General features: G+C 40.6%; 1 protein-coding gene across 3 annotated transcripts in view; it reads left to right on the forward strand.

Annotated features, from left to right (window-relative positions):
- The first annotated feature begins 329 nt into the window (after positions 1–329).
- pgap6 (post-glycosylphosphatidylinositol attachment to proteins 6) overlaps positions 330–21,607 on the forward strand; it is a 54,312-nt gene continuing 33,034 nt past the window's right edge. Inside the window, exons 1-8 of one of the 3 annotated variants that reach the window (XM_048609408.1) lie at positions 450–533; positions 5,056–5,242; positions 15,484–15,661; positions 15,955–16,162; positions 17,031–17,164; positions 17,250–17,518; positions 19,014–19,336; positions 21,115–21,211. In XM_048609408.1, the coding sequence (XP_048465365.1) occupies positions 5,188–5,242; positions 15,484–15,661; positions 15,955–16,162; positions 17,031–17,164; positions 17,250–17,518; positions 19,014–19,336; positions 21,115–21,211 (1,264 nt within the window). In that variant the 5' untranslated portion in view covers positions 450–533; positions 5,056–5,187. Of the gene's footprint in view, positions 534–5,055; positions 5,260–15,483; positions 15,662–15,954; positions 16,163–17,030; positions 17,165–17,249; positions 17,519–19,013; positions 19,337–21,114; positions 21,212–21,607 lie in introns of those variants that run through there. The other 2 variants (XM_020527004.2, XM_048609409.1) reach the window with 2 other exon arrangements.

The following is a 21,607-nucleotide window of genomic DNA, read 5'->3' on the forward strand; positions in this document are numbered from 1 at the left end:
CCCAAGCTCAGTGACGTCACATACAGGTAACACCAGGATTTACTCCCCCCACCAAGCGCGGTGACGTCACATACAGGTAACACCAGGATTTACTCCACCCCCACCCCCTGCAGTGATGTCACATACAGGTAAAAAAACACTCGGTATCACACCGCCCCGCCACTGGTGCGGTGACGTCACATTCAGGGAACACAAGGAATCTCTCCGCTCCCCCCTCCCCGTCGCCGTGATGTCACGTATCGGTGACGTCGCGCTGCACACGCATCCCTCCCTCTCTGTCCCCATTCTCGCGCGAAACGTCACACTGAACTCCCCCGCAACGTTGTGACGTGAGGTGGTTCGTGATGTCAGAGGGCGTAGCTGCGTCATTGTGGAAGATGGTCGAACTAAGCCGGTGTCAGTGCGGATGGAGGAAGGTCCTTTGAAACCAAGGAGCCGCTCCGGTCCGACAGCGATGGCATTACTCCCGTCGCGATGTCTGGCCTGCTTCCTGACTCTCCTTCTGCTGGACTGTGGTCGGGCTGGTGCTGCTGGTAAGGACTCGCCCGCCGATCTTTTAGGAAACCGTCGGGCTGTGCGTTGTCGCTCGGTATCTGTCAGACAGCTGGCTGGCAGCATCCCAGCAGTAGGCCACTCCATTATCCAGCGGGCCCCAGAATCCCATCTGATCACTCTTGGAGCCCGGTTAACACCCTGTACTTCCTGCGATCGGAAACACCATAGGTGCAAGCTGACTCCTCGGATCTATAACACTTGTTATGACATTATGCAGCGGAATTTGCCAACTCTCTTAAACGCATTTGATCGTACAGCCTAACCAACTGGTGTCTGATAGAATTTTAGATTGTTGAAAATTCCCGTCTCCTCAGGATAACTACTTTTCTCCTGATACCTTTGATGCTTAAATTGTGGAAAGTCGTCCTAAAATAGAAACGAATGCTTTCGACCTTTCATGGTCTCCTGAAATATTTACTTTTTCTCCAGAGATGATGCCTTGCCGAGTTTTCCAGCATATTTGATTCTATGCTCACAGTGGAGCTACTTAAACTTCAATCATTAGCTTACCTGTTTAACTACCGAATTTTTGAAAAATTGAATGAAAATTTGCTCTTATGCAAGCAGCTTTTAATGTTCTTGCTGTGTTTAAAACAATTGTGATGTTTTTCTAATAAATATATAATTTTGGTAGACATCTGGTATCCTTCAAAAAGTGATTACCAGTAATTAGTTACCTTAGATGAAAAACAGATCTGAATAAGTAAACTTGTTTGCACTTTCCTTTCTTCTCCAGACATTGAAAGTGTTATTTTTCAAACTGTGGTCTAACACTGTTGTAATTTCATCTTTGATTCTTTTCAATTCCATTCTTGTTTGATCAGAGCACTAAAGCTGCAGTTGCCAAATGTATGTCTATATGTTACGCTATCCCTCCGCTATCCCTCCTCCTTGTTATGGAGCAGTCTCCAGCTTTTAACACCAGTGAAGGCACCATCCTCTACCAATACCTCCAGCTAGTATGACCACCTTACCCAATGTTCAACTCTTACCTGTTCAAACATGTGTTCAGGGACAACCTGAAATGTCTTCAGTCAAACATTGGGAAATTCAAAGTCATCGTCTTTAGACTAAGACTTGAAATTTCTGGAAAAAGGCAGCAAGTAAGGCAGAATCAGTGGTGACAAACAGAATTGACATTTCTGGTTCAAAAGCTGAAATTGCAGAATTTCTGCACAGTTTCTGTTTTTCAGATTTCCAGCATCCGAAGTTCTCTTTTGTTTTGACATTTTCAGGTTAATGACTTTTCTTCATAACTGCTTTCAAGGCTTTAATGTATGAGCATTGACCTGAAATGTTATCTTCCATTTGTCTCTCCACGGATCCTAAGGGACCTGCCAGATGTTTCCAGTATTTTTGTTTTCCAATATCTGCAGCAGTTAGCCATTGGCATTTGGCACAAACTTTGTTCCCTAGTTACTTTTTCCATTTAACTCCCTTGCCGCAGTCATAAGTTGAATCTGATTATTTGGAATCTTTGCATCCTGTTTTATTCTAATCTGAGGTTATGAGCACACATGCTCTCCATCATGAAGACTGCCCTGCCTACTTGCACTTCAGTAATATTGCAAGTTGTTGTTATTACCAGCCCAGCTGAAACTCTTACCTTTGCTTTGTGAACTCCACAGTCCAGTGTTCTCTGGCCCGCCTCCCATCTTCCACCTCCTCTCAACTCACGCCAAATTTTTGTTCTCCTCTTCCCCGCCTCGGTGGTCGAGAACGCCCTCAACCGTGTCTCCCACATCTCCCGCACCTCATCCCTCACACCCCGTCCACGCAATAAGAACCAAAAAAGAATCCCCTTCGTCCTCACGTACCACCCCACCAACCTCCGGATCCAACGCATCATCCTCCGACACTTCCGCCATCTGCAATCCGACCCCACCACCAAAGACATCTTTCCCTCCCCACCCTTATCTGCTTTCCGGAGGGATCACTCTCTCTGTGACTCCCTTGTCCGCTCCACACTCCCCTCCAACTCCACCACACCCGGCACTTTTCCCTGCAACCGCAGGAAGTGCTACACCTGCCCCCATACCTCCTCCCTCACCCCCATCCCAGGCCCCAAGAAGACTTTCCACATCAAGCAGATGTTCACCTGCACATCTGCCAATGTGGTATACTGCATCCGCTGTACCCGGTGTGGCTTCCTCTACATCGGGGAAACCAAGTGGAGGCTCGGGGACCGCTTTGCAGAACACCTACGCTCGGTTCGCACTAAACAACTGCACCTCCCAGTCGCGAACCATTTCAACTCCCCCTCCCATTCCTCAGACGACATGTCCATCCTGGGCCTCCTGCAGTGCCACAACGATGCCACCCGAAGGTTGCAGGAACAGCAACTCATATTCCGCTTGGGAACCCTGCAGCCCAATGGTATCAATGTGGATTTCACAAGTTTCAAAATCTCCCCTCCCCTTACCGCATCCCAAAACCAGTCCAGCTCGTCCCTGCCTCCCTAACCTGTTCTTCCTCCCACCTATCCCTTCCTCCCACCTCAAGCCACACTTCCATCTCCTATCGACCAACCTCATCCCGCCCCCTTGACCTGTCCGTCCTCCCTGGACTGACCTATCCCCTTCCTAACTCCCCACCTACACTCACCTTTACTGGCCCCATCCCCGCCTCTTCGACCTGTTTGTTTCCTCTCCTCTATCCATCTTCTGTCCGCCTCCCACTCTCTCCCTATTTATTTCAGAACCCCCTTCCCCTCCCCCTTTTCTGATGAAGGGTCTAGGCCTGAAACGTCAGCCTCTCTGCTCCTATGATGCTGCTTGGCCTGCTGTGTTCATCCAGCCCTGCACCTTGTTGTCTTGGATTCTCCAGCATCTGCAGTTCCTACTATCTCTCATGCCAAATCCTATTCGCCCATCATCCTTGCACTCAATGCCCATGTTGGCTTTCAGTCTACCCAGCGGTTTGATTTTATTGTTTTCATTCTTGAATTCAGTTTCCAGCAACACCCATCTTCTTTCTTTCCTTGAAGCCTTCTCCAACTCCGTAACCTGGCAGGAATGGGCGTTTTTCTAACTCTAGCCTCTTGTGTATCCCACTTACTTAGTTCTTCCATTGGTGCTTCAGCCTTCACCCATCTTGGTCAAATGCTCAAGAAAATCCTCCTCAAACCTCTGCTTGCCACCTCTTTGACCAAATATTTGGTCACATTTTTATTGTTTCAATCTTTGACACTATATTTATGTTTAATTTTGCCTATTGAAGCTCCTTGGAATGTTTTGCTATTTTAAATGACAACTTGTATTTATATAGCATATGATGCAGGCTTTTGGAAGAGGTATCCAACTACTACCCCCCCCGCTTTTCCCTTAACACTTCTTTCTTTTTCAAGTATTTAATTCCCTTTTAGAAATTACCGTTGAATCATCTTCCCTTTCAATGCATTCCAGATCATAACAAACTGATGCATAAAAAGAAATTCATCTGATTGATGGTTTTTGTATCATATGTTAGTTAAGTCTTTCACTCTGCTCTGAGGATAATGCGGCACGAAGCACAGCCGGAAAGCTGACCAATGCATTGTGGAGCAAGATGCTGTCTAAGGGGAAGACCGGCAGAATAGAGAAGTTGAAATTATGTGCAATTCTATAATTGGCATTCTTTTCAGTCAGTGTGGGGAACCCTAAATGATATTCTGCCAAGGTAAGAAGGAGGAAACAATTGGAAAATATTCTGAGGGATAGGATTAATCTCCAGTTGGAGAGGCAAGGATTAATCAAGGATAGTCTGCATGGCTTTGTAAAGGTGAAATCACATCTAACAAATTTTGTTCAATTTTTTGAGTGACGAAGTGTGTTGGCCAGGGAGATGTAGCTGATTTCAGTAAGTGTTTGACGAGGTCTTGCAGGGCAGACTATGAACTAGACATGAACGTAGGAGGTGTGATTGATAAGTTCATTAATGATACAAAAATAGTTTGAGTGGGAAATAGTGAGGAGGAAGGCTTTTGACTACAGAATGATGTAGTTAAACTGGTCAGATGGGCTGAAGAGTGGAAATGGAATTTAATCCTAAAAAGTGTGAGGAGAATTGTTCTGGGAGGACTAACAAGGCAAGGGGTTGCACATTGAGTGGTAGGACCTTGGGAAATAGAGAATCAGAGGGACCTTGGTGTGCATGTTCATAGATCCTTGAAGGCAGCAGCTCAGGTTGTTAATTTAATTAAGAAAGCATATGGATACCTACCTTTATTAGTCAAGGCATTGAATATAAGAGAAAGGATGTTATGATGGAACTGTACATAATTTTAGTTAGGCCACAACTGGACTACTATGTGCAGTTCTAGATTGGAAGTATGTGATTGCATTAGGGATGGTGCAGAAGACCTTCATCAGCATGTTGCTTGGACTGCAGCAGTTCAGCTATGAAGAAAGATTAGATTGTTTTATCCCAACCTAAGGACTGCAGATGCGTCATTAAGCTGGCAGTGGACTAGGACTCTGACTTTTTTTTCTCCTCTTTGTTTTACTTACCTCTTGACCTCAGATGGCACAGCGGCTGGCGTGGACTTGAGTCAGCTTGTCAGGAAGCACGAAGCTTGTGTCAGCTGTGAGTGGGCCCAGTGCAGGCCTCGTGGCAGCGGTGAGGGAGCCCAATGTGGAATCGAGTGGGCTCAGCATGGACCTTTTGGCAGTGGCGAGTCGGCCCAGCGTGGTGTTTGTGGCAGTGGCAAGTGAGCGCAGCATGGACGTGAGTGGGCCCAGCAGGGACCTTGTGGCGGCAGTGAGCAGACCCAGCGCAGACCTCGTGTCAGCGGCATCTGAGCCCCTACTTATTTTTCCAGGCCCTGCATGGAACCTGGCATTGAAATTAGCAGAGGTGTGTCAGTGAGGTAGGCCCAGCGGTGAAAGATGGTGCCTGAGGATCGGTGACTTCGTTGTTGGTTGGGCCTGGCACTGGTGGCAGGGAAGCAGTGGTAGAAGGGCATCATAGCAACTTCAAGGTGGGCCCAGTGGTGAGAGATGTGACTCTGACGTTGGTTGGTGATGAGGTGATGGCTGAAGAGTGGCAACTTCAACATTAGTTTGGTTCGGTGTAGATGGCAGCAAGACGGTGCAGGAGGGATGGCAGAGCAGATGTTGTTGATAATGAGCTGGCTGAGGACTGATGGACTTTCTTTAAGCCATATCTTTCTTTTTTTCATAAAACTCTTCAAAATGCCACCAGAATCATGGTGACATTTGAAAACCTTTCACTGTATTTTGCTGTTTTTCTCATTGTAAAATACATGTGACAATAAAATCATTCATTCATGCTGGTAATCTGAAACTAAATCAGAAATTACCGGAGAAGCTCAGCAGATATGGCAGCATCTATGGAGAGGAAACAGTGACCCTATTTCAGAACTGATAGCATCTAGAAGAGAGTGATATTTACACTGACGGGGTGGCGGGGGTGTGGAATTAGTGGACTGGAGATGGAGCCCAGAGAGACAGAGAGAAAATGTTAAGCTGACAAAGGGATTGTTAACAGTAAACTAGGCATGAAGAAAAGTTAGATAGTAATGGGATCTGTGAGTGCGTGAAAATGGATTAGCTACATTGAAAGCAGCCCATTGTTATGACAGAACCTGGGTTGTGGGGATGGGTAAAATGGAGGTGTCCAGGCGCTAAAATGATTGAACTCAATATTGAGTCCTGAAGGCTGCAAGATCCCCAAGTGGAAGATGAGGTATTGTTCCTCCAGCTTGTGCTGAGCCTTGCTGGAGCACTGAAGCAGACCTGAGACAGAAATGGGCATACAGTGGTGTGTTCAAATGGCAGACAACTGGAAGTTTGCATCATTTTTATGGAATAAGGGTGACTAAAAACAGAAAAAGGAGGGGGAGGATTTGGTTGTTGTGATCCATGTCAGACATGAGAATGAACAGACTAGAAGGCAACTAGATGAGTATTAAGTGTTAGGAGATAAATTGAAGAGCAGAATTTCACAGGTTGTGAGTCGTCTGTATGAATCCATTTCTCAACGTGTAGAGCTGTATAGACATGTTGAACAATGAGTCAACATCTGATGACTTGATTGCTTAACCGCCGGTACTCGTAACATGCGCAACAGGAAGGATGTGTGTAACCTCAGGGGAAGAAAGCGGCTAAAGATTCCATCAGGAAAGCATGATGTTTACACTTAATTACACGAAGAATCTGTACTGTTGTTATCAGCTGTGCCTGAGCTGGGCTACGAATAAGGCCCTTATGGGAAATGTAACTGGGACTATAACTAAAATTTTCAAATCCTCACATGGATGGAGGGAAGAATTAGAAGTTAGTGCTAGAAGTAGGTCATACAACAGAAACCTAACAATCACAGAACTGGGAGCAAGAATAAAGTGCAAATTAAAGGATAACATGAATGGCCAGAGATTGAAAACGGTCATAGAAGATAAAGGTTAAATAATAACAGTATCGGTTTTCAATTCAAAATGCACAGTGACTCAGTTGTAAGCACTGCTGCCTCCCAGGGCCAGGGCCCTGGGTTTGATTCCAGCCTTGAGTAACTGTCTGTGTGGAGTTTGCACTTTTTCCCCTTGTCTGCGTGGTTTTCTGCTGGGTGCTTCAGTTCCCTCCCACAGTTGAAAGATGTGCAGGTTAGGTGGATGGACCATTGTAAATTGCCCCATAGTGTCCAGAGATCTGTAGGTTAGGTGGATTAGCTGTGGTGGTTGTGGGGTAATAAGATGGGGGGGGGTGGTGGTTGCTGGATCTGGGTGGGATACTCTTTGGAAAGTTGGTTCAGACTCAGTGAGTTAAATGGCCTCTTTCTGACTGTAGGAATTCTGTGATTCTATGAAGGATTCTGTATGATTTTAAGAGGTGTAATTAGGATTGCTAATTTATGGTTATGTGGAAGATGTGCTTTGAAATTAAGTATTTCAGGACATGCCACACTTAGAATGTTAGGCGGGAAGTTTAGTACCAATAACATAGGGAAGAAAGAATTTCATTTATGTACAATTATACAAGACCATCATATGCCTCATGTTTTATGGCTGATTATGTACTTATGAAGTGTAGTCACCAGAAAAATGTAGGAAATTCAGAGGCCAATTTGTGCCCAGCAAGCTTGTGCAAGCACCAGTGTAATAATCTGAATCTCTTTGTGATTCTTATTGACTGATAAAATAAGACTGGGATACTGCAGGGAGTTCTACTGCAGGTATACAGCACCTTGCTGAGATCACACCCAGAACACTGACTGCAGTTTTGGTCTCCTTTGTTGGAAAAAGTGCAACTTTTTGGATGAATTCCAGAGAAGTTCAGTTCACTCAACTCCTTCTGGAATGAAGGGCTTATATTATGAAGAAAGGTAGAACAGATTGGGCCTTTACCCATTGGGACGGAAAGGAAAGAGTGGTGATCTAATTTAAAATAAAAGGTCCCGAGGAGATTTCCTCTTATGAGGAAGACTAGAGCTAGGGGACAGAGTTTATGAATAAGAGGTCTCAGTTTTGTTGTGGGTAAATCACCACAAGTTACCTTTAATTTGGCTACTTATTAAGAAATCTCATGGACAATCAAGTATTGAAACAGTGGTTTGAACTTGATTGCATGTAGTAACCAAAACAAGAGTCCTCAAGGAAGCAAGTTAAGCCTCACAACCCAACTTAGTTATTACCCAATTAATGCCAGAACTAGGCCAGATTCCACCAACAGTGTCTGTTTCTGGAAGTGTCCAGGGTTCGATCCTTATCTAGTGTGGTTCTTTGAAGTTCTGCTACTGACTTGTTCTAGTGATGGATTCGTATAAAATTTTCTCTTTCAAGTTTGTAGCGTGACCTTGTTGATGATTCAGTAGATTCTTTCATCCCCAACATTGATCACATTTCTGGCGACCTCAAGCCTGTAGTTTGCCTTCTTATCAGAAGTAGCTTCTTTGTTCCTTGTTACATTTGGCCTTAACTGTCCATTTGAAGACACAGCCTTCCTGCAGGTAACTCCTTAAATTCTTGCAGGGCAATCCTTTTCCTTTGTGGCAATAAAACATCCAGTTTATCAAGCAGGTGTCAAAGCAGTTTTGTTCATGTAGCCTCCATTCTTCCTTTATCCAGGCATGACTAATAGTTTTCAATTCTTGTATAGGTTTGTCCTTGTTCCTTAACAGCTTTTTCCAGACAGAGTTATTGCTGCTTCTGTTTAACAGTTTATGTTTTGTTGATTCGTTCATTCCACAAATAGTTATTAAAGTTCTGAAATCCATAATATCAATTTTAAAACTATTTTTATCTTGAGGATTGTTAGCATGGGGAGTTCTCTTCTGCAGAAAGTATTAGAGACAGGGTCATTTAATCTATTCTAGGCCAGGTTGGGTTTTGGTAGGGAATGGAAGGCTATGGGTTAGCCAGGGAAAGTGGAGTTGGTACCACAACCAGATATGGTACAGTACAGCCACTGTACTCATTTTCCACAGTGGTTTGATAGAAATGACTGGCTCGTGAGGAAAATCAGCATCAGGTGTAGGTAAGGTGAGTGAACCAGTGGCTTTTGATGACAATCAGTTTTACGATTACTAATCAAAACATTGTATTTCAGATTTACTAATTAATTTAAATTTGCCAAGATGTTTTGGTGGATTTGAACTTGTCTCTGGAATATTAATCCAGGCTTTTTATAGTAACATTACCACTATGCTACTGTGCCATTTTGCTGTCAAAGTGAGATTTTTCTTTTGAGATATCGAATTTGAGGTAAACTTGTGCAGGGCCCCAGCCTACTGTTAAACCCAGTGGACAGCGGTTGTCTTTATGCTATAAAAAAGACACTGAAACCTAGAAATAAAGGAACAAATAAAGTATGAGAATGGTACTGGAATTGAGATTACAGCTATCAGGATCATAAGATATAGGAGCAGAATTGGGCTATCGCATCTGCTCCATCTTTTGATCATAGCTGATGTGTTTCTCAACTCCCTCCTGCCTTCACCCCTAACTTTTGATGCCCTTGCTAATCAAGAACATATCTCTGTTTTAAATACACTCAATGACTTGGCCTACACAGCCTTCTGCGGCAATGAGTTCCACAGATTCACCACTCTCTGGCTGAAGAAATTCATCCTCATCTCAGTTCTAAAGGATCCTCACCTATGAGGCTTTGCCCTCGGATCCTCCTCTGGCCTATGATTGGAAACATCGTCTCCATATCCACTCTATACAGGCATCTCAGTAATCTGTAAGTTTTGATCAATGCTTATCTTTCTAAACTCCATTGAGTACAGGTCCAGAGTCCTCAACCACTCCTCATATTTCGAGCCCTTCATCCTCTTGGTCATTTTTGTGAAAAGGAACAGTTGATCTGCATAGAAAAAAAAGACTTGAGTGTGACACGATAGAGTTTTTAAAGTTCTAAATGGATTTGACAGGATTTCCTTTGGTGAGGGATAATCTAAAACCAGCTGCTATAAATGAGTGATAATTAATTCAGCAAGGAATTAGAGTCATGGATTTAGGAACTTGGCCCGCAGTGCTTGAGGCAAACAGTTTGGATGCTTTCAAAGGAAACTGGATGAGTACACGTGAGAAAAAAGGAGTAGAAATGACTTCAGTACGGTCTTCGACAAGTTACCTCATGGTAGACTGGTTAGCAAGGTTAGATCATATGGATTATAGGGAGAACTAGCCATTTGGATACAGAACTAGCTCGAAGGTAGAAGACATAGGGTGGTGGTGGAGGATTGCTTTTCTGACTGGATGCCTGTGACCAGTACTGAGTTCACTGCTTTTCGTCATTTATATAAATGATTTGGATGTGAATATAGGATGTATAGTTAGTAAGTTTGCAGATAACACTAAAATTGGAGGTGTAGTGGACAGCGAAGAAGGTTACCTCAGAGTACAACGAGATCTTGATCAGATGGGCCAATGTGCCGAGGAGTGGCAGATTGAGTTTAATTTAGATAAATGTGAGGTGCCACATTTTGGAAAGGCAAATCAGGGCAGGACTTACACACTTAATGCTAAGGTCCTGGGGAGTGTTGCTGAGCAAAGAGACCTTGGCATGCAGGATCATACTTCCTTGAAAGTGGAGTCACAGGTAGATAGGATAGTGAAGAAGGCGTTTGGTATGCTTGCTTTTGTTGGTCAGTACATTGACTTTAGGAGTTGGGAGCTCATGTTGCAGCTGTACAGGACATTGGTTAGGCTACTGCATTCAATTCTGGTCACGTCTCTCTGCTCCTATGATGCTGCTTGGCCTGCTGTGTTCATCCAGCCTGCACCTTGTTGTCTCGGATTCTCCAGCATCTGCAGTTCCTACTATCTCTGATTCAATTTTAACCCCACTGCGAAGCCTCTTCTAAGGATGCCTAACCTGAAGAAGTTACCCTTCTCCCTCCGGACAAACCTCAAGGGATCTCTCTCCCACTGATCCGCCTCCCACTCTCTCCCTATTTATTTCAAAACCCCCTTCCCCTCCCCCTTTTCTGATGAAGGGTCTAGGCCCGAAACGTCAGCCTCTCTGCTCCTATGATGCTGCTTGGCCTGCTGTGTTCATCCAGCCCTGCACCTTGTTGTCTCGGATTCTCCAGCATCTGCAGTTCCTACTATCTCCAATTCTGGTCTCCCTGCTTTTGGAAGGATGTTGCGAGATGTTTAATTTTTTTCCTGACTCCTTTCAAGGATGTTGCCAGGGTTGGAGGGTTTGAGCTAAAGGGAGAGGATGAATAGCCTGGGGCTATTTTCCCTGGAGTGTTGAAGGCTGTGGATTTTATAGACGTTTATAAAATCATGAGGGGCACAGATAGGGTAAATAGACAAGCTGTTTTCCCAGGGATGAGGGGAGTCCAAAATTAGAGGGCTTAGGTTTAAGGTGAGAGGGGAAAGATTTAAAAAGAGCCTAAGGGGCAAACTTTTCACGCAGAGGGTGGTGCGTGTATGGAATAAGCTGCCAGAATATGTGGTGGAGACTGGTGCAATTAAAAGGCGTGTGGATGGATATATAAATAGGAAGGGTTTTAGAGAGGGATATGGGCCAAATGCTGGCAAATGGGACTAGATCAGTTTAGGATATCTGGTGAGCATGGATAAGTTGGAGTGAAGAATCTGTTTCTGTGCTGTACATCTCTATGACTCTAAGTTTAATGTTGAAAGGCTGAAAGGAGACACATAAAATGGGTGGAGACCCTTGGCGTCTAAGCACCCATGCAGAAACCGTTGGCCAGATGATTTCCCCTGGCACCTTCACAAATCTAGGTATCTAAATCTCCAGGTCTGTTCCACCTTCCCCCTGTCACCCCTTTAACTGAAATCGTTACCTCCCCTCTTCTGAATTGTACCACTGTGTTGTACTCCATTGAATTTCACTTGTCGTGTCTCAGCCCTTTGGTGTCTTTTATATTTTTCACGGCTTTGGTCTACTGAGTTGGTGAGTTATGAAAGTTAAAGAATAATTGAGCACAGTAAATATACAAAGCATAAATGCTTGGGGAAGTAGTTTATGAAAATAATCAGTTGTGCTGACCGCTTAATTCATTAAAGTGCCACAAGTGATGGACAACTTTTTGACAAACTGATAAAAATGGCTGTGCATGTAGCTGTGATGCAGTGCTTCTGCTGAACTGATGGATATGGTGTTTTTATAATGACAGCAATATTGTACAATGTAATGCATTAAATTTGATTTATCTTCAATGTTTTCATGTTAGTACTTTCCTGATAGGTGTAAAAGAATTGCCTTGTATAAAGTTATTTGCTAATTGGGTACGGCTGTGTTTAACTTGGTCTGCCTCTTTAAAGCATCACAGCCTAAGTGAAAAGAGCACAAGCCTTCTGTCTCTTCACCTGTTCTTTGTCAGGCTGTTCTACACATGCAATGCTGAGAGTTGTGCAGTAAGCTTGTCATATTGTACTAGGTTCATACTAGTTTAGTTCTGAACTTGTTTTACACTTCATGAATATATTTGAGGCCAAGAAGTACAGGTGTGAAATATACTTTGTGATACTTATAGATGTGACAGGCAAACTATGTATTTTCCATGTAAGATGTGGACTATTAACTATTGCGACAATGGAATGATTTGCACTGTGAGGACAAGTGTAGCACTTGAAGGATGAAGATAAATTCAGTGGTTTTTGTTTTTAAGGGAGTTAAGTGAAGACTTGATCTGAAGCTTATGCATTCTGCATATTTGGCATAACTGACTTTCAATTGGATGATACTACTCACTGAATAAAATTAGTGTGGTTTACGACATGGGGTGAAATTGCTTAAAAACCTCAAGTGCTTGTGAAAACTCACTGACTTGCCTTTATATAGAATTTCTGCTGCATAGGAAGGTTTCAATATATGCTGCTCAGAAAATGATAAAGTTGATGGACCGTCTGTGAGGAGAAAAATTGAAAATTCATTGGAAGATGAAAGACTTTGAAAGAAATAGGTATTGAGGATTTTAAAAGAACTGAGAGTTGGGGAGCTTGCAGAATATGCAAGGATTGGAAAGGGTTAAAGATAAACGAATATGTGCAGAAATGGTTTCAATACTCGGCTCAGGCACATTCCATGGAGAAAGAAGTTAGTATTTCATGTCTGTGATCTTTCATGGAACAGAAGAGTTTTAAGATTTAGCGGTTTTCAATACAGGGCAAGGAAGTGAGGCATGAAGGTAAAAGGATAAAATCATGGAGAAACTTTTATTTAGTTCATTATTCATGCATCTCAACATTAAATAATTCCCACAAATACAAGTAAATGCTGAGACTAAAACATGAGTCTGAATGTGCTCAAAGATGTTTCAAATTTTATATAAGTTAAGGATTGCATCTTTCTATTTAAAAAAATACATATCCAACCACAATGTGCTGGTGTTGCAAAATACTGAAGATGCTGGACATGTAAAATAAGAACAAAATGCTAGAGAAACTCAACTAGTCTGGCAGCATATATGATGACAGAAACAAAGTCAACATTTTGAGTTCAAAATGACTTCTTAGGAACCAAAAGGGGCAAAATGATTACTTTTATATTCTTGGACAAAGGGGCAGAGGGAGGGTATGCCCAGTGCAAAAGGGAGTGTTAGTGGTAGAGAAGCGACATAGATGAAGAATAGGTATTAATGGTTGGTGTTAATAGCAGAAAATAGGACTGCTATGCTGGGAGCAAACCCATGCAAACAAGACACTGGTGAGGGGCAACATGTATAATCAAAATGGAAAACAGTGTTGATGATCAGAAGTTATCAAATTTGATATGGAGTCTTGAAGGCTATAAGGTGCCTAAACAGAAAGTGAGCTGCAGTCTACATTTGATTCTGTCGATGTAGAGGAGGCCACACATGAGTAGGGAAAACAAGCAGCAGAGTGGATTGAAAGAAGTTCAAGAAAATTACTGCATCACCTGGCAGGTGAATCCTAGGTTTAGTAGATTGGGATGTAGAATTGATTTGAGTGGAGTTGAGGAATAGTAGGGGAAGAAGTCACTAGCGGGAGTGGGTTTGCAGGTCCTCTAGCAGGAACCACAATGTAGAACAGAACATAAAGAAGAATTATTGGGTGCTTGTGATCAAGGGACAGGAAGAGTCATGGGTGACTTCAAGTAAAATTGGCAATAGTAGCCTGGGTAAGGAGCTCATAGAATGTTTTTGAGAGTTTCTTGGATGAACCAGAGAATAGATACTATTAGACTAGGTATTGTGTAATGTGACAGGGTTAATTCAAGACCTCAGCTAAAGAACCCCCAAATAGCAGTGATTATAGTATGGTTCAAGTTTACATCTGGTTTGAAAGGGAGAAGAGATTGGGCACAGGTGTTTTAAACTTTAATAAGATCAACCACGTGGACATGCAAGCTGAATTGAACTGCTAGACTATGGCATAGATCAATAGAGACGCTGGCAGACATTCAAATCGATATATGAGAACACTGAAACAAATATATTCCTACTATAAAGACAAATTCTAAAGGGAATGAACTTTTCGAATTCCTGACAAGATCAGGAAGCAGTGTCAGTGAAGTCATTGATGAATTGCAGAAGGAATTGTGAGAGCTGGTTGGGATGTGTACTTATTTTTGGGGGGAAGCTAGGAGGTATTAGCCATGCTCAGTGATAACATGAGTTAGACAATTTTGGCAAAAGTCCCACTCTGCTGATGCTCTTGTGTAATACTGAGGGAATGCTGCAATGTTGGAGGTGATTTTGTTCCTATCAGATTTTAAATTAAGGCTTTGTCTGCCTTCTTGGGCCAGTATAAAATATTTTATGGAACTGTTTGACGAAGAGTTCTCCCTGGTGTTCTGGCCAATGCTAATCCCTCAAACAATGACACTTAAAGCTTATTATCTGTTTACGTTTAATTACATCATCATTTGTAGGATCTTACTGTATTCAAATTGGTTGCAAAATTTCTTACATTGCAATGTGAATGCATGCCAATTGTACTGTGAAACATTTTGGGACCTTTTGAGATTGTGAAAGGTATTGTATAAGTGTAGTGTTTTGCTTTGGTACTCTGTGCACTTCCTACATTTGTTCATGTAGGTGATGTATGTGTGGGGGTTAGTTTAGCTCAGCTGGTTTAGCTGGTTTAGCTCAGCTGGGCAGCTGGTTTACAATGCAAAGTGACACCAACAGTTCAATTTCTAGACTGGGGTGAGGTTACCATGAAGGATTCTTCTTCTCGATCCTTCCCCTCACCTGAGGTGTGGTGACTCTCAGGTTAAACCACCACCAGTTGTCTTTCTGTAATAAGAGAGCAGCCCCATGGTCTGGTAACATTATGGCAGCTCTACCTTAGACATGTGAATTTGGAAGCCAAATAAATCTTGTGATTTTACTGCAGTTCAGCCTGTCCATTAATCTGACTATGGCCTGGTGCATCAGTGCTAGACAGGGCTTGAACTGGTAAAGGAGATGTTGATCCAGTACACTTTGTCCTTTTCATAAATTGTTTAATTTATTTTTGTGTATAATCTGTTTACTTTGTTTTATCAGGTCCAACTTACGTTTCTGAATATTACTCTCAAACTCCTCAAAAACTTTCCTTGTACAGCTGGTATGGAAATGCACGTCTCTTTGTCTTCCGAGTGCCAGAAAATACACTGTTGATGAAATGGATTTTACAAGCCTCAAAAGGAAAGGGGCTGGAGTGCCAAAATACTAATATTACTGTGTATGTGGACTTTTATAAATTTGGATGAGTTAAAAGTGTTAGATGAACCAAACTGCTCTGTAATCATTAAGTATAAGTATAAAATTCAGAGTAGAGTAAAAAAGCAAATTGTAATATATCTTATTAGTAATTACATGGGTGAATAAATTGAGGCAGCTGTTTGGAAACTTAATCATTCCATTGTCCATGCAGCTTAGAACATGTTAAAAAAGTATTTTGCTTTACAGTCTAAGCCTGTTGGCAAATATCTTGTGTGGCCTTTTTGGTCTAATTTGCTATTTTTCTTTAAACAGCCATTTTCGGGCAGGTGCCCCACCAGTAATCAATCCATTACAAACCAAGTTTGGAATGGACACAGTTGTTCCTCCTTCATTCAACTTCACTATTCCATTGATGTCTGCAGTGCAGAGTAGTACGACTTTGAATATTTCTAATCCTGTTTCGGGTGATTGGTTTGTAGCTGCACACCTACCGAACGATGATGGTAAAATTGAAGTAAAGGTAAAATATAATGTCGATAAGTGATGTTGAACCCTTGTCTGAAAATATGTTGGCCCTTTTTTTGCCACTTTAAAAATGATTTATGCATCACTGCTTATGGGTTTCTCAGTTACAATTCTACTAAAATGATTTCCCTCTGCAATGTATTTTAGCATTAGTGTTCTTTTTCCCTTTGTTCCTATTGCAAAGATCTTTAGCACATGTTCATAATGACTCTTCTGATTTTGAGGATGCTACATGTTGATTTGTCACATTGTGTTTCATCAAAACTGACCTGTTTAATAAGTTATGCTATGTGGCTATCATTCTACAGCTTTTTGCTATTGATTTGTAATGCTAGCATTTTATTTTTGGAATTAAACACTTGGCTAACTTTCTGAACACCCAAAATATATTTGTTGACCATACACGACTACTGTTTATAATTTTATTGGAGTAAAGTTGTAATGCTGAATATAGAAATGATAGTTTTTATGATATTTTATTATATATTATACAAATATATGTATTTTTTTCCTGCGTTTCTGACAAGACCTGCGTTTATTGTCCATCACTAGTTGCTCTGAAAAAGCGGCAGTGGGCTTAAATATTTTAGTGATTACTTCACCACATTGGTGTGAGACTAGAATTGCATACAGATAAGACTAGCAGCTTTTGGTACTAATGGAAATCTGACAGCTTGGAATCAATTTAATCTCACTTTCATTTCTAGTATTTTGAACCTGTATTCTCTAAATTATTAGTCCATGACTCTGGATTACCAGTTCAGTTGCCTATTAGTATGCTACTGTACCCATTAAGATGCATGTGACTATTGACACTTGAGTACATTGGATTTAAAGGTATATGCATTTGATTTTTCTCTCAGGGTTTCTCGACTAAGTGTTCCTACATGTTTCAACCTCAGATGCTTGTTCAACGATTGATTAATGTGCCTGTTCTTGAACCAAACACTTCACTTACACTGATTCTTTCTTCCGTCAATCAGGTTTCACACTTGAAGTAAGTCCCAGTCAGCATCCTTCAAAGAATATTTAAAATGCTTTGGGTTGTATATAAAAATAAAATCTACTTTGGCTCTTCTCAGAATTTTTATCCCCGAGCACACTGTGGAACTGACCATTCATCTTAAAAACTGTGCTATCAACACCCGGACAGTGGAAACTTGTCCTGTCTTCCTGTTAATAGGATCAAATGCATTACCTAACTCCCACTTGAAGATTGTAAATTGCAGTGAAAGTATAGTGTGTAGAGAAACACTGGATTCTCCACCATGGATGAAATGGTTGCAACTCACTGTTGAAAGTAGCAACCCTAACTGGATCGTCACCTTTGAGATTGAAGCTTATTTAACAGGTGTGTTCTGTTTTTGATAAATTCTGTGTTGGAGGGGTACAGACTATTAACAATAAGAAATAGTTGATTTCAATTCCCATCAATTCCAATTAATACATGGCACAATCAGTCTGAATGAAGGCGCTTTTACAGCTACAATATTTACTGCAAAAAATCATCTTGGCCTGACCTGAGAGCATCAATACTTATCGTTAACTGAGATTGCCTAAATTCAATTCACTCAGAACTTTTGCAAGCAGGATTTATTTTAGCTGGATTTGAATTACTTGAAGTATTTAACCCACTGCATCTTCTAGTCCCCACCAACTATATTTTGTATATACAACAACTTGTATTCATATAGCACTTTTTAATGTAGTCATTTCAGTGGGATTTCTTGGGATAAAAACACATTCATAGATGAAGGATGGAATGTTAGGATAACCAGAATCTTTAATGTAAAGGTGGGTTTTATCGGGAAAGAAGGTGTGTTACAGAGTTTGAGTGGGGACAATTTTAGAAGTTCAGGCCTTCATGGCTTAAGGTGCAGACAAAATGATGAAGGAGAAAAGAGGCATGCAGCATACTGGAATTGGTGAAATGAGTAGTTCTGGAATTGGGGGTGGCCTTTGGAGGTCTCATGAAGGTTAGAAGAGATGTGGAAGAAGCACAGCCAGAAATAAGAATTAAGCCTTGAATGGAGGAATTGGGGTAAAAAGACTAAGTGTGAGCTGGATTTTGTGAGAGATAGGACTGGATATTATATGCACCAAAGTATGCAGAGAATAGAGGATGGTAGGCTAGTTTAGGAGAGCATTGAAATATTTCAGACTAAGCATGGTAAAAGAGTGATTTAAGGTTGTGAGGGCAATGATGCTACAGATGTGAAAGTAAGTTTGTTTTTTACAAAGATCATGCTCAATTGCTAATTTAGTATGTCAGCATTAGAAACTGTTTGATTCAATCTGAAGTAATGGTCAAGAAAGTAATAGAATTATTGCCAAAGTTACTAAATTTGTGTTCTGAATGGAGTGGGGGGTGAAGAAAATGTCTTTGCGTCTTATTAACATTTGGTTTTTGTGACTGAGGAGTCTTGTGGGTCTTATTAGCAAATCCTGGAGTAATGCAACTGAGGTGAGGAATTTTCAGGAATTGTAGTAGAATATATTTTCTCATCAAATCTGTGGTAAAATATTTTGGCACCACATGATTCCACTTTGCTAACCTTTATTAAGGTAAAGTTTGATTACATACCAGTAACCTACTTGCATTTGAGAGAAATTGATTGAGAGGAATTGTTTGAATAAGCTAGCTGGTCTACATTTTGCTCTTGCATCACATTACAGTTGACCTAACTGCAAACATTCTAGTGTGGGTTGTACTCTATTGACTTGTAAAATGAATTTTATTTTGCTGGTTCTTTTTTTCAAAACAAAGTATTCGAGAGGGTAAGAATGTGTTGTTTACATTTTACAACTACATTAAATAAAAGATCTGAATGTTTTATCTCTTGCAGTATGTGAACCTGTTGATGCTGGATCCCTTCTTACACTGTTTAATAACTTCACTCTATCAAGCAACGGTACAGTAATCAGAAATCTAGATATGTTGGGAGTATATGTAAAACCAAATAAAACTGAGCCAAGTGGCAATAGCATATCATGTTTTCGTAATCAACCCGTTCTTCGAGAAGATGTGGATGTTATCTCTGTAAGATTTTTTGTTTTGAACGGACCAGAAACACTAGTCACCTCTGAATATCCAATAATTCTTCCGCTGAAGTTGAATACAGGAAGAGACAATGGTGGGACCATCATGTTGAATTTGCAGTTAAATAAGGTATTGTTTTATATTTGAGAGTATCTTCTCCATTTGAATCTTTGGACTATTGTATCAGGCTAATTTAGCTTCAAATTTAATGTTGCACTTAATGATGCACTTGCATCGATGTCTATAATGGATTATTCTACTATATTCTTCAGTTTCCCTGAATAATGGAAACTTTGGTAAAGTTTGTTTTGTTATAGTTTGAATGAGAAAAGGTGTTTTTTTTCTTCGAAGTTAGCTGTTTCTGGACACAGCAACCACACAAAATGGTGTGGAGAGAGAAGGAATGGGCTCATTTCATTGAGCTACAACTTCCTGTCAATATAATATGTAGGTAAATGCTGTCCAAGTTGTGCATTTAGCTTAGCTGCCTCATCATGAAATGCATCCAATTCGACAAGTTGCTGTACTTGCATGGTCGTTCCAAGCTAAACTCTGTACAGAGAATTATGTATTGTTAAATTCAGTCTAAGTAACCTTTAATTTACGTGCTAAATATGATGTTAGCCACTCCTTTGGCATTAATATCAACTATTACAAGTGTGGTGTCTTGTTCTTTCTGAATTCACTTGTTAGAAATTTCAAAATTTAATTTTTTTACACTTTTACTTTGTTGCTCTTTCAATATTTCTTTCCTTCCCACTATTTTGTTCTTGATTTGATATTAAATTCATCCACTTGAATTTACACTTTTTTCACAGCCCTTGTGCTATTCGTTTCACAATTCTTCAATCTAGTTATGGAGATGCACAGTTCCTTATCCTGTTTGCTTGGGTCTCTGATGTCTTTGATATAATGTTGTTACCTCACACTTTCAGCAACTTGTTCCAGTAAACTCTTGCTTTACAATTAAGCAGATTTTGAATAACTTAAATATTTGTTTACGACTTTACACCTGTGTTCCCTTAAACAATATTTGATGAAGCTTTGGAATTTGCCTGGTGTCTTCTGCACCACTTTCAAATTTAAATTGATTGGCACTTAAAGCTTCCTTTTGTACCCTTTCATTGGTGAAGCTTTTCACTTTTTTACGTAATAGAATTCAAACCTTTATATTTTATTGAGATTAAAAAATTATATTTGAATTATTGTCGCAATTTCTGCAACTAAGTGCTGGAAATTGAAAAAGAATTTAAAAATGTTTGGAATATTCATCAGGTCAGTCAGCATCTGTGGAGATGTTAAAATTTTGGATTCCAGCCCTCCTTCAAAACCAGCTTTCTTTGTCCCCTTTTTCAGATTTCCAGCATTTTAAAAATTTTTTGGTGCAGTAACAAAAAATGTGAAATATTGATTTTTGATATTCAACTCAGGGCGAAACCTAAATTGATGACTTATTGAAGTTTATTCAGCAACTAAATGAGCTCTCTGACAAGATTTTATTGTAGTTTGAATGGTCTCAACAACGTTAACTTTACTACCTTGTTACTCCAGGAGGTGATTACAAGTTTGATGTAAAGAAATTTTCTATCTGTTCTGGATTTACTTTCTGCTTGTCCCCATTTATGTCATCTGATCCTATTTTGTTATTAAACTTTGAAGTAACTTCTAAGTTTCCCTCATCAGCCTTTTGAATAGCTCTTATATATGTCAGTGACATTCTTTATTAACTATGTTTCTTCATATAGTGGTTCATACCCATTGTATTGAGAACAGTCTTGTTCTGATGTTAGTATCTGGAAGTACTAGGACACATTTCCAGGCAAACCCTGTATTAGTATTTTGTTCTTTGTAGAAGTAAATGGCTTATCATTGAGGGATGAGTAAGAAAATTGTTTCCAATCTTTTAGACTTCATTATCCAATGAAAATGCAACCGTGTTTGCCTGTTTAAGTGCTGGGTCTCCTGTGATGTCCCTAGATGTCAATTCCCTAAGCTGCGGAGAAGGTACACATTAGTTCACAAATGCAATGAAATTCTAGAAATTATCTGATGCAATTTGTTCTTTTAGATTTGAACTTATAGTAAATTTTCAGTTTTATTGCACATCTGATCTTTATTGCAAATCTATCTTAGAAATGAAACTCGCTGAAAATTATATAAATCTTTGTCGGGTTTATATTGCTTTCAGTTGGTTGCTTCAATGTTGGATACCTTCATAAATCCCACTGAGTTCTTCTCTAATCTTAAAGCTGCTTGTGCAGAACTTAGGTCTGAAAGACATTACTTTGTTTATATTAGTTTATGACATCTTTTAAATTTAATTTTCAATGTAATCCGTTTTCTTTAAAGATACAAAAACAAAGTTGCTGGAAAACCTCAGCAGGTCTGGCAGCATCTGTG

Source organism: Rhincodon typus, chromosome 21, assembly GCF_021869965.1.
Source record: "Rhincodon typus isolate 14 chromosome 21, sRhiTyp1.1, whole genome shotgun sequence".
Lineage (NCBI taxonomy): Eukaryota > Metazoa > Chordata > Chondrichthyes > Orectolobiformes > Rhincodontidae > Rhincodon > Rhincodon typus.